This window comes from Panthera leo, chromosome E3 (genome assembly GCF_018350215.1).
Source record: "Panthera leo isolate Ple1 chromosome E3, P.leo_Ple1_pat1.1, whole genome shotgun sequence".
NCBI lineage: Eukaryota > Metazoa > Chordata > Mammalia > Carnivora > Felidae > Panthera > Panthera leo.
Genome location: NC_056694.1, coordinates 38658015 through 38670531, shown reverse-complemented (window position 1 = coordinate 38670531; position 12517 = coordinate 38658015). Strand labels below are relative to the sequence as shown.

General features: G+C 57.8%; 2 protein-coding genes across 2 annotated transcripts; both read right to left on the bottom strand.

Moving 5' to 3' along the window:
• ZSCAN10 (zinc finger and SCAN domain containing 10) lies at positions 1–4024 on the bottom strand. The gene is made up of 5 exons (XM_042922280.1): positions 3794–4024; positions 3305–3572; positions 3018–3082; positions 2785–2842; positions 1–1562 (listed from the first exon to the last, which is right to left on the bottom strand). The coding sequence occupies exons 1-5, from the start codon at positions 4022–4024 to the stop codon at positions 1–3; spliced, it is 2184 nt and encodes a 727-aa protein (XP_042778214.1).
• A 7746-nt stretch (positions 4025–11770) lies between these two features.
• LOC122209968 (cytochrome c oxidase subunit 6B1-like) lies at positions 11771–12395 on the bottom strand. The gene has a single exon (XM_042922306.1). It carries the CDS (start codon positions 12029–12031, stop codon positions 11771–11773), a length of 261 nt encoding a protein of 86 aa, XP_042778240.1. The 5' UTR covers positions 12032–12395.
• Between the last annotated feature and the right edge of the window lie 122 nt (positions 12396–12517).

Sequence of the window (12517 nt, the reverse complement as noted above, 5' to 3'; positions counted from 1 at the left end):
CTAGTACAGGGTCTCGCGGGCGTGGGTTCGCAGGTGGCGCAGCAGGTGCGAGTTGCGGCTGAAGCTGCGGCCGCACTGCGCGCACGAGAAGGGCCTGGCCCCCGTGTGCACCAGCATGTGGCGCAGCAGATTACAGCTGCGGCTGAAGCTCTTGCCGCACTCCCGGCACTCCTGCGGGGGCTCGGCCGGCCTGGACGCCGCCTCGGTCCCCGCGCCCGCGTGGGTGGCCAGGTGCCGCTGCAGGTGGGCGTTGCGCCGGAAGCTCCGGCCGCAGGTTTGGCAGCCGTAGGGCCGCTCGCCGGTGTGGCTGCGGCGGTGGCGGGCCAGGTTGGAGCTGTTGCGGAAGCGGTAGCCGCAGGTGTCGCAGGCGTGGGGCTTCTCCCCGGTGTGGATGCGCTGGTGGCGCGCCAGGTGGGCGCTCTGGCTGAAGCCCTCGCCGCACTCGCTGCAGCGGCACGGCTTCTCGCCCGTGTGGCTGCGCCGGTGGCGGGCGAGGTCCTGCGTCTGGCTGAAGGTCTTGCCGCACTGGGTGCAGTGGTGGGGCCTCGGGCCGCCGTGCGTCAGGAGGTGGCGGGCGAGCCCCGCCCGCCGCACGAAGCGCTTCCCGCAGTGCGGGCAGCTGTAGGGCTTCTCGCCCGTGTGCACCCGCTGGTGGCACACCAGCTGGGAGCTCTGGCTGAAGCTGCGGCCGCACACCTGGCACGAGAAGGGCCGCTCGCCCGTGTGCACGCGCCGGTGGGCCCCCAGGTGCTCGCTGCGCCGGAACGCCTTGCCACAGTCGTTGCACACGTATGGCCTGCGCTCCGGGCCCGAGCGCAGGCTGCCCGAGCACTCCGAGCACTGGTGGCCCTTGTCCTTGGCGTGGATCCGCAGGTGGCGCTTGAGGCTGGAGCGGCGCTGGAAGGTCTGGCCGCAGTGAGAGCACAGGACGACGGCCAGCTCGCGCGCTTCGGGCTTGGCCTCGGGGGCGCGCGGCGACCGCCGGCCCTCGGCGTGCGCCAGCAGGTGCTGCATGAGGCTGGCGCGCCGCTGGAAGCCCTGGCCGCACTCGGCGCACAGGAAGGCGGGCTCGGAGGAGTGCGTCTGAAGGTGCTTGTTCAGGTGGGAGCTCTGGCGGAAGCGGTGGCCGCACAGGTGGCAGGCGTGTGGCCGCTCGTCCGTGTGCGTGCGCATGTGCAGCTTGAGGATGGAGCTGCGGCCGAAGCTCTTCCCGCAGCGCTCGCACGGAAAGGACCGGGCGCCCGGGTGACTCCGCAGCTGGTGCGCCTCCAGGCGGGCCAGCTGTCGGAAAGTCACCCCGCAGTCGGTGCAGATGAATTCCATCTCTGCCTCCGACCTGGGAGGCCCGTCGGCCACTTTGACCTCCAGAATGTCACTCCTGCTGGGAGGGGACCCTCCTCCGCCGGTGCCACTCACTTCGGGGCCAGGCCCCAGCACCTGGACATGGGGCTCTTCCGCCGCCGGAGGACCGTCTGCCTGAGGCTCTGTTGAGAGGGCCGCAGGCCAGGCGACCGCCTTGGGCTCCTCTTTGAACTCCTCATCTGGGGTTCTGCTTCCGGGTCCTGAGAAAGAAGCAGGAAAAGGGGGGGGGGGGGCATGTGGGCAGGCCTATTCTTAGAGGCCCCCAGGAATTGCCAGGGCCTCATTGCCTCAAAGCAGAAAGAAACCCAGGATCCCAAAATCCCGGAGGGGGCGGGGGGGGGGGGGTGGTGGCAGAAGGTGACGGTAAAAAACATAGAATTTACCATAGTAACCATTTTAAAGTGCACAGTTCAGGTCCGTCAGGTACATTCCCAGTGTTGTACAACTGTCACCACTGTCTATCTAGTGTCAGAACTCTGTCCTTCCCCTGGATGGAAACCCCAAACCCCTTAGCAAGCACTCCCATGACCACCCACTTTAAAAGCTCAAAGTTAACGGGGTTGATGATTACATCAAACGCAATAAGCCTCTAAAATAAGTAAAAGGGGGGCGCCTGGGTGGCTCAGTCAGTTAAGCGACTGACTTCGGCTCAGGGCAAGATCTCACGATTCGTGGTTTGAGCCCTGGGTCTGGCTCTGTGCTGCCAGCTCAGAGCCAGGAGCCTGCTTCGGATTCCGTGTCTCCCTCTCTTCCTGCCCCTTCCTGCATTCACGCTCTCTCTCTCTCAAAAATAAATAAACATTAAAAAAATTTTTTTTAGGGGCGCCTGGGTGGCTCAGTCGGTTGAGCGTCCGACTTCGGCTCAGGTCACGATCTCGCGGTCCGTGGGTTCGAGCCCCGCGTCGGGCTCTGTGCTGACAGCTCAGAGCCTGGAGCCTGTTTCGGATTCTGTGTCTCCCTCTTTCTCTGACCCTCCCCTGTTCATGCTCTCTCTCTCTCTCTCTGTCTCAAAAATAAGTAAATGTTAAAAAAAATTTAAAAAAAAATTTTTTTTTAATAAAATAAGTAAGTAAGGGGCACCTGGGTGGCTCAGTTGGTTGAGCGTCGGACTTCAGCTCGGGTCATGATGTCATATTTGTGAGTTCCAGCCCCATGTCCGGATCCTCTGTCCCCCTCTCTCTGCCCCTCCCCCGCTCCTGCTTTTTCTCTCTCTCTCAGAAGTAAACGAACATTTTTTTAAAAGTATAAAATAAGTAAATGAATGGAGGAAGGAAGAAAGGAAAGAAGGAAAGAATTCGTGTTAACATAGCCCATTTTTAGCCAAAGAGGCTAAAAAGTCAGGTAGGGTCTGGAGCTTTAGAGACCACTCTGGAAACACAAGGAGAGAGCCTTCAGTGGTCCCCAGCTGGAAGGGCCGCTTACCCAGAGGGTGAACAGGCCACGCCTTCTTTGCTGGGACATCCTCGAAGGTCAGGGACTCCTGTAACAAAAGGATGAGCCAGATCCTTGGTGAGAGAGGAATGGGGCTGTGAGCTGAGGGGGATGGAAAACTCTGAGGGTTTAAATTAAGGAAGACACGGATTTGCCACAACAGCAGGGGCAGCGAGCGTCCGGGGGCCGAGGACAGTCTGGAGGGAGGGGCCGGGCCAGCTCACCAGCACAGCTGCAAGCTCCTGATCTCGGGCGTTTTCCTCCAGCCACAGGACAGGGCCCTGGGGGGCTGGCAGCATCGGGGGGGGGGGGGGAGAAAGAGCTGTTAGGGGGCCGACTTACCCTCCCCCGGCCGTACGGGGGGGGGGGGGGGCGCACCCGTGGTCAGGGCCCTGGGAGAGACATCTCGGCGCTCTCCCCTCCCTGTCAAAGAGGGGGGTGCCTTCATCTCACCCCGTCCTCACGTACCAGGCCTCCTGGCTCCCACCTGCCCGGGGCACCAGCTGCTCACCACACTCTTGCAGGGCTTGGAATGTCCTCTTGGGGCCTGGGCTCAGTGGCTGCTTTGAACTTGGGGGATGTCTCCAGGTCCCCAGCTCAGCAGGCTTGGAGGGCCCTGGCTGGGATGCTGGGGGCTCCATGGCTGGCTCCGGGGCCGGGGGTCCTTCTGAGGGCGCTTCCTTTTTGGGGCTGTGGCTGGAGACCTGGGAAGAGCCCCCCTGGTCCTCCGCAGTGACGTCTGCGCGGGGACAATTCTTGCCAGCATTAAAACTAAAATCCTGTGCAAAATGCATCCGTGTCAGGTGGCGAACAGGGCAGAGGGACGATGCGCGTCCTTCTCACTCCCAAGGGAAAGGGGGCCACGGAAAGGTGAGGGTCACAGGACTTAGGAGGTTAAGGAGCAATTGTCAGAGGGAGGAGAACGGAGTGTCGGGTGATTTCCTCGCGGGGCACCCGAGTCCCTGTCTTGCCGCCTGGCCGCCCCCCCCCTCCCCCTTACCAGTGGCCCCGCGGCGCTGGACTCCCTCTGGACACCCTCCAGCAGCAGCACAACCTCCTCGCCGTCCCTGAGCTGCTGGCCCTGGAGCCGGGCCAGCAGGTGCGGGGGCAGCACGCTCAGGAACTGCTCCAGCACCAGCAGCTCCAGGATCTGCTCCTTGGTGTGCAGAGCGGGCCGCAGCCAGCGGCAGCACAGCTCCCGGAGCCGGCTCAGGGACGCCCTTGGCCCCATGTCCTCCTGGTACTGGAAGCATCTGAAGAGCTGGTGAGCCACCTCGGGCCGGGGCCTGGCCTCAGTGTGCCTGAGGTCCTCCTGACCGACGGCCTCCTCTTCCTCCAGTTTGACGGCCCCGAGCTGCTCGGGCTCTCGGGCTGCCGGGACGGGTTCTTCGAGCATCCTTCAGCCGGGGGGGTGGGGGGGCGGCGGGGCACGGCTCACGGCAGCTGGTCCCACCGTCAGGTCTCTCCCTCTCTGCTCCCACACCTGCGGTGTTAAGAAATGCCTAAAGATGTGGCCCCCGGAGGAATCATTTTTCTCTCGCCGGTCCTAGGCAACGGCTCGGCCGGCAGGACAGCCCCAAACACGAAAAGGCAGAGAAAACCGATGGTTCCGTGTCTCCACTCCCTCCTGCAGCATTTCGAATTTCACATCACTTCACCCCCAGTGATCAAAAGTGGCATCTCTGAGACAGGACCGCCTGGTTTCCCCGCCTCCTGAGGCCACAGGGAGGACACGGCACCGCCAAAGAGGGGTTCTTGGCAGAAATGTTCCATCGCAACGCGATCCAGCCCTTAGACCCCACTTTGCACTGCAGAAATGAGAATGGGTGGGAGGCCGGGGGATGCAGTGGATGAGAGCGATGGTGTTTAAGGGGACAGACTTGTCACTCATAGTGAATAACCCATAGAGATCTAATGCACAGTATAATGGATATAGACAATACTATTGCGGGGTAATTATGTAATTCGATAAATATCACTGCATCAGCAGTCGTGTTACAATATACAAACGTATCAAAGTAACACTGACACGCCTTTCACTGACACAATGTCACACGTCAGATTTATTCAATTAAAAGAAAAAAAGAACAAGTGAAATGATCCCTCGAGGAAACAAAGGAACGAATTACAAATGCAGAATATTTCTCGCCAACTGGCCCCCGTCCTTCAGCATTATTTTTAAAAGCACCTGTAGGGGGCGCATCGCTCTAGGGGAAACTAACAGCCACATGACCGAATGAAGGAACCTTGACCGGGGCCCGATGTTTTTAAAGAGGGGAGGGGATGGGTGGAGGGGGAAGCAGGGATGCTCTAAAAGATATTCTGGAGTCAGCTGGGGAAATTGGAAGATGGATGGGACACTAGATTGCAATGGAGCTGACCATTAATTTCTGAGAAAGGATTCCAGTCTTGTGGTTTGTGGGAAATGCCTCTATTTTGGGGGAGATGTTGAAGGGTTTGGAAGGAAGGGCCCGAGGGTTCAGCCATACTTAGGGATAGTAAAGGCAAATGGGGAAAGTAAAAGGACTACCGAATCTGGGAGATGGATGTGTTGATGTCCACTGCGTTGCTGTCTCAAAGTCTCCGGAAGTTTGGCAGTTTTAAAGACAAAAGGTGGGGGCTGGGTGCGGAGTGGGGATTCATGCATGGGATTTCTCCTTGACCAGACATCTTGACTCTCACTTGACGGCTCTGGGGGTGGCTCTCAGCAGTCAAGGCCAGGACCACCCGGCTGATCAGGGCAGGGCTGAGCCCCCACTTGGCGTACCAATCTCCTCCCCTGCCAGGTTCCACCAGAGACTGAGGGCAGGATGAGCCAGAGAGGTGAGATGGGCGCGTGGGTCTCCAGATGAGAGACTAAGGCTTGCAGAGATCTGCAGAGAACTTGCAGAGATCGGTGACAGATAGGTCTGCAAGGCCAATCAAAGCTGCCCTGTCCACCTCCGAGACCTCTAGTGGATACACCCTTGGGAGCTGGGTGAGGGGCAGGAGAGGCAATCATTTCTTTCATTCCTATTTTTTTTTTTTTTTTTTTTTAATTCTGGATTCTTCCTTGGTCTACCCTTCTGGAAGGTATCCATCCCCAACTAGCAATAAAAAGTGGCTCTAACTGGCCACCAGGGGGCACTGGGTCCACAGGACTGACCACGGGCCCATCTCTCCTCTCAGACCAGAGGGCTCTGTAGGGCCACCCACTCTTTCCTTTTGGGGTCACCCAGATCTACAAACAGGGAGATGCCTCAAGTTCAGCCTCACCCCCAGGGGACTCAGTTCGGTCCTTCAGCACAACCGTGAAGGCTTACGTCGTTCTGCACAGGCCAGCACCTCGGCTCCAGAGTTTTGAAGCACTTTTCCTCTCTTAATTTGGGCTGCAATTATTTTACGGATGCAAAAACCCAAGTTCCAACATCCGCCTGCCCTCCCTGCTCTCTGGCCTCAGGGCTACCGATGATGAGCTTCTCCCAAACCTGTTCCCCGAGCCCCACGCCAGGGACATCCCAGGCAGAGGGACATCACTCCCCACCACCCAGAGACAGCAGAGAGGTGCCCGCCACCTACAGACTAGCAACTGCTGTTCTCATTACTGCTGGGCGAAACCACAAGTGAGCACAGCTAACAGTCATTCCCGTCACGGGCCCGCCTTGGCAATGCGGCCGGGGGGAAGTCAGCCTCGTCAAGAGCTTTGGACAGTCTGCGGAGGAGCCTCCTTGTTGCAGGGCTGAGGGCGGAAGGAACCTCCTGTTCTGGCGGGGGGAGTGAGGCGTGGTGTGACAGAACAGAGGAAGAGCGGGTTTTGTACCCGGCCCGGCGCTTCCACCTCAGAGAGGGAGAGCCCGGGGATGCTGAAACAAAGGCCCAGGGTTACATCCTGGCCACCTGCCCCCGGGCAGCCATGGTGGCTCCAGCCTCTCTCCGGCCCCCCTCCCCGTCCCTCCTTCGCTCGACCCCACGGGGCGCCTCTCACCCCCTGACGTCTCTCTTCAGGGACCCCCGACACACCAGCAACCTGCATCTACCCGTCCGTGGTCACGCTGGGCCACGATCACGGCTGAGGGTCTCTCTCCCCTCCGCCTGCGAGTAGGAGCTGTGTCTCGAGCACAACCGTTCGCCTCGTGCTTGAAGCGGCTTCCGTGTGTGTTAGTAGCAGTAACACAACGAGGATGGCCGTCTGGCAGCTGTACTTACTGAGGAAAGCACTCGAAGCTGGCGCAGAAAAAGTCTCTGATAGGTGTGGAAGAGAATGGGCTTTTGTCTCACTCTTTGGGCAGCAGGAGCGAAAGGATAGAACCGATCGCGTGTGACCAGCAGCCTCGTGATAATAGCTGGCAGGTACTGAGTGCTGATCTGGAGGGGCTCTCAACTCAGGCTTGCTTCGCCCACCCCCAGCCCACGGGGTGGGTTATAATTTCTCCCTGTGACAAGCGCAGAGGCCACACTGGGAGCCGACGGGTGCCTTGCTCAAGGTCACAGCAGGGGGAGCCAAGATTTTCTTTAAGGTGAGAACACTGATCTTGACCAGGGTGCAAAAGCTCGGAAACAGAAAAGGACCCAGTTCCCCTCCCTCCCGGTGCGATTGGCCTAGTTTTAGCCAGAATATCACGGCGCGATTCAGAAAAAACAAGGAGATTCCGAGTTCCAGCCCTCAGGCCTAGACACAGGCAGGGGTGCCCGGAAACTTCAGGTGAGGTGGTAAGGCTTGAAAGAGGAGGAATTTAAGGGAATTTGGCTGCAGAGCCTCTCCTTCCCACCCCCCAGTCTCCAGGACAAAAGCTCTGTTCATATGCACATCCGTGGGGGGTGAGAGCTCTTCAGCTACCCTCCAATATTCGACCAGCTTAATCTGGAGCCCAGCGAGGTGGGAGGCAAGGGCTAGACCAGCCCGGGGTGGCAGTGCGGCCGGCCGCAGGACCCACCCAGACAACGGGAGAGCCCCGAGCCCGGATCCTTGGCCGGGGACCTTCCCTTTCTCCCTGGACACAGCTGGCAGGAGAGTCACAGGCCACTTTTTGTTGGCCAGGCTCCCCTCCGGGTGGTGAGCTGAGTCCAGGAGGCCGGCCGTCCACCTGGGGGCACATGGAGCCTGCCTGCCTTCCCCTCCCCAGTGGGTACAGCAAGCCCATGTTATAGGAAGTCCCGCCACCCTCCTCGATGGCCCCAGAGCTGGCTGGCACTGGGCTCCCAGCATAGACCACCCACATCCTTCCAAGACTTTTTTCTTTTCCAGTTTCCTAATCCCCCATCCCTTCGCTGAGGCCCAGGTCCCTCTTTTCCCTCCAAGCTGCTAGGAACCCCTTGTGTCTGTCCTGGCAGCCTTTACCCCAGGCTTCCTTGCAACTCACCGCTCGGGGTCCCCACTCCAGAGGGGGGGGGTTGCTAAGGGTTCTTTGAGGGCCCCAGGGCCAGAGTCAGCCTCAGCCAGACTGGGAAAGGGCTCCCGGAAAATTGAACAGGAAGTTCCCAGCTCTGGTCCCATCCAGGTAATGAGGGGGCTTCCTAGAGTTAACCCTTAACCTCCCAGTTTGGGAGTGGGGTGGGGAGAGGGAGGGGCCAGAGAAATGAGGATTTAGCGGCTAATCCAGAGTCCAACCTGGGACTGAGTAGGAGAGTCTAACTCCCCCTCCAGGTAAGAACTCACCCCTCCTCATCAGGACTTGTCCTGTTCTTCTTGGGGGCGTCTGTCACCCTGTACTTTCTGAGGGACCAGAGCTGCCGTTTTATTTTATTAAAAAATTTTTTTAATGTTTATTTATTTTTGAGACAGAGAGAAAGAGAGCACGAGCGGGGGAGGGGCAGAAGTGGGGGGGGGGGAACAGAGGATCCGAAGAGGGCTCTGCACTGACAGCAGAGAGCTGGACGCTGGGCTGGAACTCACCAACCGTGAGATCATGACCTGAGCCTAACAGACTGAGCCACTCAGGCGTCCCCAGAGCTGCCATTTTAAAATGCCTATTGTGTCGTGGGGCTCTTTGCTGGGCATTTCATTCACGCCACAAATCTTTGCCAAGGGCCAGTTTTGTGCCAGGCACAGTTGCAGGGGCTGGGGTAAGCAGGAGGAACCGGCCCTGACTTCAGAGGGCTTACACACCCGTGTGCCGAGCAGTCCCGGGCTAAGAATAACACAACAGGATCACGTGATGGGGGAAGAAAGGGCGCCATCGACACCAACAAAGATCTTCCCAAGAATCCTGCCGGGTGGCTTTTATCCCAGGTTTCCCAAACACGAAGCAGGGGCTTCCGGGAAGGGAAGTGACCTCACCACTGGCCTTGAGCCCAACTCGACCTCCAAAGTCAAGACTGCATTTGCTCTAAGGTGTCTTTTTGGGTCGTGCTCTTGGGCGGCCGCAGCCCGGAGGGCGTTTTCCTCGTAGGAACCTGCGGTTCAGAGCCCGCGGGCACTCTCGCGGTGCCCTGTTTTGGGGACCCGGGGACACCTGAGCTCGCTCTGGCTCCTCAGCCAGGTGGTTGTCTTCCTGCACTTAGCACCTGGGATTAATCTTGTTCCTTTATTTTCACTGTCTAGCGTGGGCCTCACTGGACTACAAGCTCCCTCTGGACAAGTGGTGTTTCCCTTATCTGCTCCGCGTCCTCCACACCTGGCCCAGAGCTGGCATGTGTCCAAAAGACGAAATGGCTTAGGAGGCGGCCCGCGAGACCCACAGCACGCAGAGTGTGCAGGCGCCCAGCCCCGGTAGCCCCACCGCAGCCCACCTCCTGAGCGAGGTCGGTAAACCCCGCCCCAGGGAGGAGCCTAGAAACTCCACCTCCTGGGCGGGGCTGGGAGCTCCACCGCCGCCCACCTCCTGGGAGAGGTCGGGAAACCCCACCCCAGGGAGGAGCCCAGAAACTCCACCTCCTGGGCGGGGCCGGGAGCTCCACCACCGCCCACCTCCTGGGAGAGGTCGGGAAACCCCACCCCAGGGAGGAGCCCAGAAACTCCACCTTCTGGGCGGGGCCGGGAGCTCCACGACCGCCCACCTCCTGGGAGAGGTCGGGAAACCCCACCCCAGGGAGGAGCCTAGAAACTCCACCTCCTGGGCAGGGGCCGCAAAAGCCAACCCCCGGGCGGAGGCACCTCCCACCCCCAGATCTGGACCCCTCCCGGCCGTCCCTGACTTGCCCCTTCCCCCAAGACTGACCTGCTTCCCCGTGGCTGTGGCTTTCGAGGACGTGGCCTTGTCTGAGCCCTGGGTGTGGGGACAACCGGGCCTGTATGGATACGATTGGGAAGAACTGCTAGAACGTGGCCTCCACGGGTAAGGATCGGGGCGCGCAGGGAGGGCCTGGGGAACGGGCTCAGCCGGAAGGCTCGGGTTTCGCTGTTAGCACTGACTTTCAGGCCTCCGACTCAGACATGCTACCTCTCCTGGAAATATGTCAGAGAGGTGGAGACCAGCTCCATTTCTAAACCCGTGGCCGAGCATGCGCTTGGCTAACAATCCTGTTTGTTGCTGGCCCATCGCGGTTGTGCACCATTTCATTCTTTCATTCATTCATTCATTCATTCATTCATTCCTGCGGGAAATGTTTGCTTCCCTCCTGTGTGTCTGGTACTGTCCTTGACCCCAGGGACCCAGTGCCGAGTGAAACAGACAAGTGCTGCCCCCATGAGGCTTACAGTCTGGGCAACGCCAGGTCACCAAAGCTGGGATTCCTTGGACTCCTCTCATTAACTAAAGTTACTTTGCAGAAAAAAAAGGGCTTATTGAACGTTGAAGTCCCTTACACTCCCCTCTCCCAGCATTACTCAGTAATAGACGAAAATTCTTGTGAAATTGCTTGGGTTGTTATTTATTTCCACTTAGCGAGTGATAAATCTCCAAAGGAGAGATTTTTAATGAAAATCTACCTATTTGGGGTATATTTCAATATCTCCTAAAATTATCTTGAAAATGCACACTTAAACTATTTTAGTTGTTACCTTGGAATTTTTTTACAGTTCACACCAAATTACATTTTGAAAAAAATATTTATTTTTTGGAGAGGGGAGAGCACAAGTTAGAGAGGGGCAGGGACGGGGGAGGGGTGTCAGAGGATCCCAGGAAGGCTCTTCACTGACAAGCTGACAGCAGCAAGCCTGATGTGGGGCTCAAACTCACGAATGGGGAGATCATGACCTGAGCTGAAGTCAGAGGCTCAACCGACTGAGCATGCCGCTAATAATTATTTTTTAACTACGTTTTTAAATTTTAATTCCAACATAGTTAACACACAGTGTTATAATCAGTTTCAGGTGTACAACTTTTCTTATTAAATGTGAAAAAGACTTCAGGTCTAGTATCCGCCAGGCCAGTAAGAGCGCCTGACTGATGGAACCTTTCTCTCTCATCTTTTACGAGATTTCAGGGGCACCTGGGTGTCTCGGTTGAGCGTCTGACTCTTGCTTTTGGCTCAGGTCATGATCTCACGGTTTGTGGGTTCGAGCCCCGTGTCGGGCTCTGCGCTGACCGCACAGAACCTGCTTAGGATTCTATTTCCCGCTCTCTCTCTGCCCTTCCCCCACTCGCTTGCTCTCTCTCAAAACTAAATAAATAACCATTAAAAAGAGAGAGAGAGAGAGAGAGCTTGCAGGAGAAAGACACGTTTTCCTGTATTTTCTATTTCTGTAGGATTCCTCCAGTGAGAATAATTCAGGGCAAAGGGGAGAAATCCTTCTCCAGCTCTGGGAAAGATGACTGTTAAAACCTCTTCTTACCATGGTCACATCCTCTGCCCTCTTTTCCTTTGCCTTTCTGTTTCTGGACACACCAGCTCGATCCCACTCGCCATGCTGGCCTGGAAAGGAGGCTCTCACCCTCGCCCTTTGTCCGCTTCTCTTCAATCTTTTTCTTTTTTCTTTTTTTTAACTTTTCCAACGAGTATCTATGATTAGTTAAGCCATGCTTCAGGATCCCAGGGTGGGGATCACCATGTACCCAGGTCCCCCCTTCACTGCCCTAGAAGAAGGATGGAATACAGACGAGAGCTGCGGGGAGCCAGTTCAGATCTTCCCGGGAAACGTGCCTTCCGCCCGGCGGTTGTCCCAGGCTGCCACCCAGGATATGGGGCAGAGGGACTTGTACACACGCCGGTACCATTCGCACACGGAGACCTCACCCCCTTTAGCAGTCATCGCCTTCTCACAGCGGTGGAAGTCTAGGTAGTTTTGCCAGGAGTTCCGGGTCTGGTTCTGGTTGGGGAAGTGGCTGTCAAAAGGGGCGGTCTGGTCGTTCTTGATTTTGGTCTTGATGTCTCCTGCCATGGTGCTGAGTCCTAAAGACACCCCCGAAGCACCTCGCAGCTCAGTGTGACCCTCAGCAAAGACCTCCTCTTCAATCTTAAACGGCCGTCTCCTCGTGGAAACCACCCTTGTTAAAGTGTCCCCTCCCAGCGCGCTCTGTTCCCGTCCCAGCACCTGCCACAGACCGTGATTCACTTGCTGCTTTCCTCTCTGCTTGGCTCTTGTCTGTCCCCGCACGGGACTGTCAGCCAGAGAGCGTGTCTCAGCGGGTCATGGTTCCCAGTTGACCGCTCAGTGGATTTGATCTTCTGTCTTCCTTCCTTTTTTACCTATCCTCTATCTTCTGTTTTCCCTGTTTCTCCCGTTGTCTCCTCTCAGCCTTCTTCACCAGCTTCGCTTTCTTTGCCTGAGCATTAAATATTGGCACTCTGCACGGCTCCGGCCCGGGGGGGGGGGGGCCTCCGGTGACCTTGGGTCTGCTCTGACCCACCCTTGTGTAATCCACTG

Bases quoted from the DNA above. Each gene is read 5' to 3' on its own strand.
- ZSCAN10 (XM_042922280.1), bottom strand. From the start codon at position 4,024: ATGGGGCCAAGGGCGTCCCTGAGCCGGCTCCGGGAGCTGTGCTGCCGC. The intron at 3,083-3,304 runs GTGAGCAGCTGG...CGATGCTGCCAG, and splicing joins CCAAGCCCTGCAAGAGTGTG to CCCCCCAGGGCCCTGTCCTG. The intron at 1,563-2,784 runs GTAAGCGGCCCT...CTTCTTTCTCAG, and splicing joins GTGGCCTGTTCACCCTCTGG to GACCCGGAAGCAGAACCCCA.
- LOC122209968 (XM_042922306.1), bottom strand. From the start codon at position 12,031: ATGGCAGGAGACATCAAGACCAAAATCAAGAACGACCAGACCGCCCCT.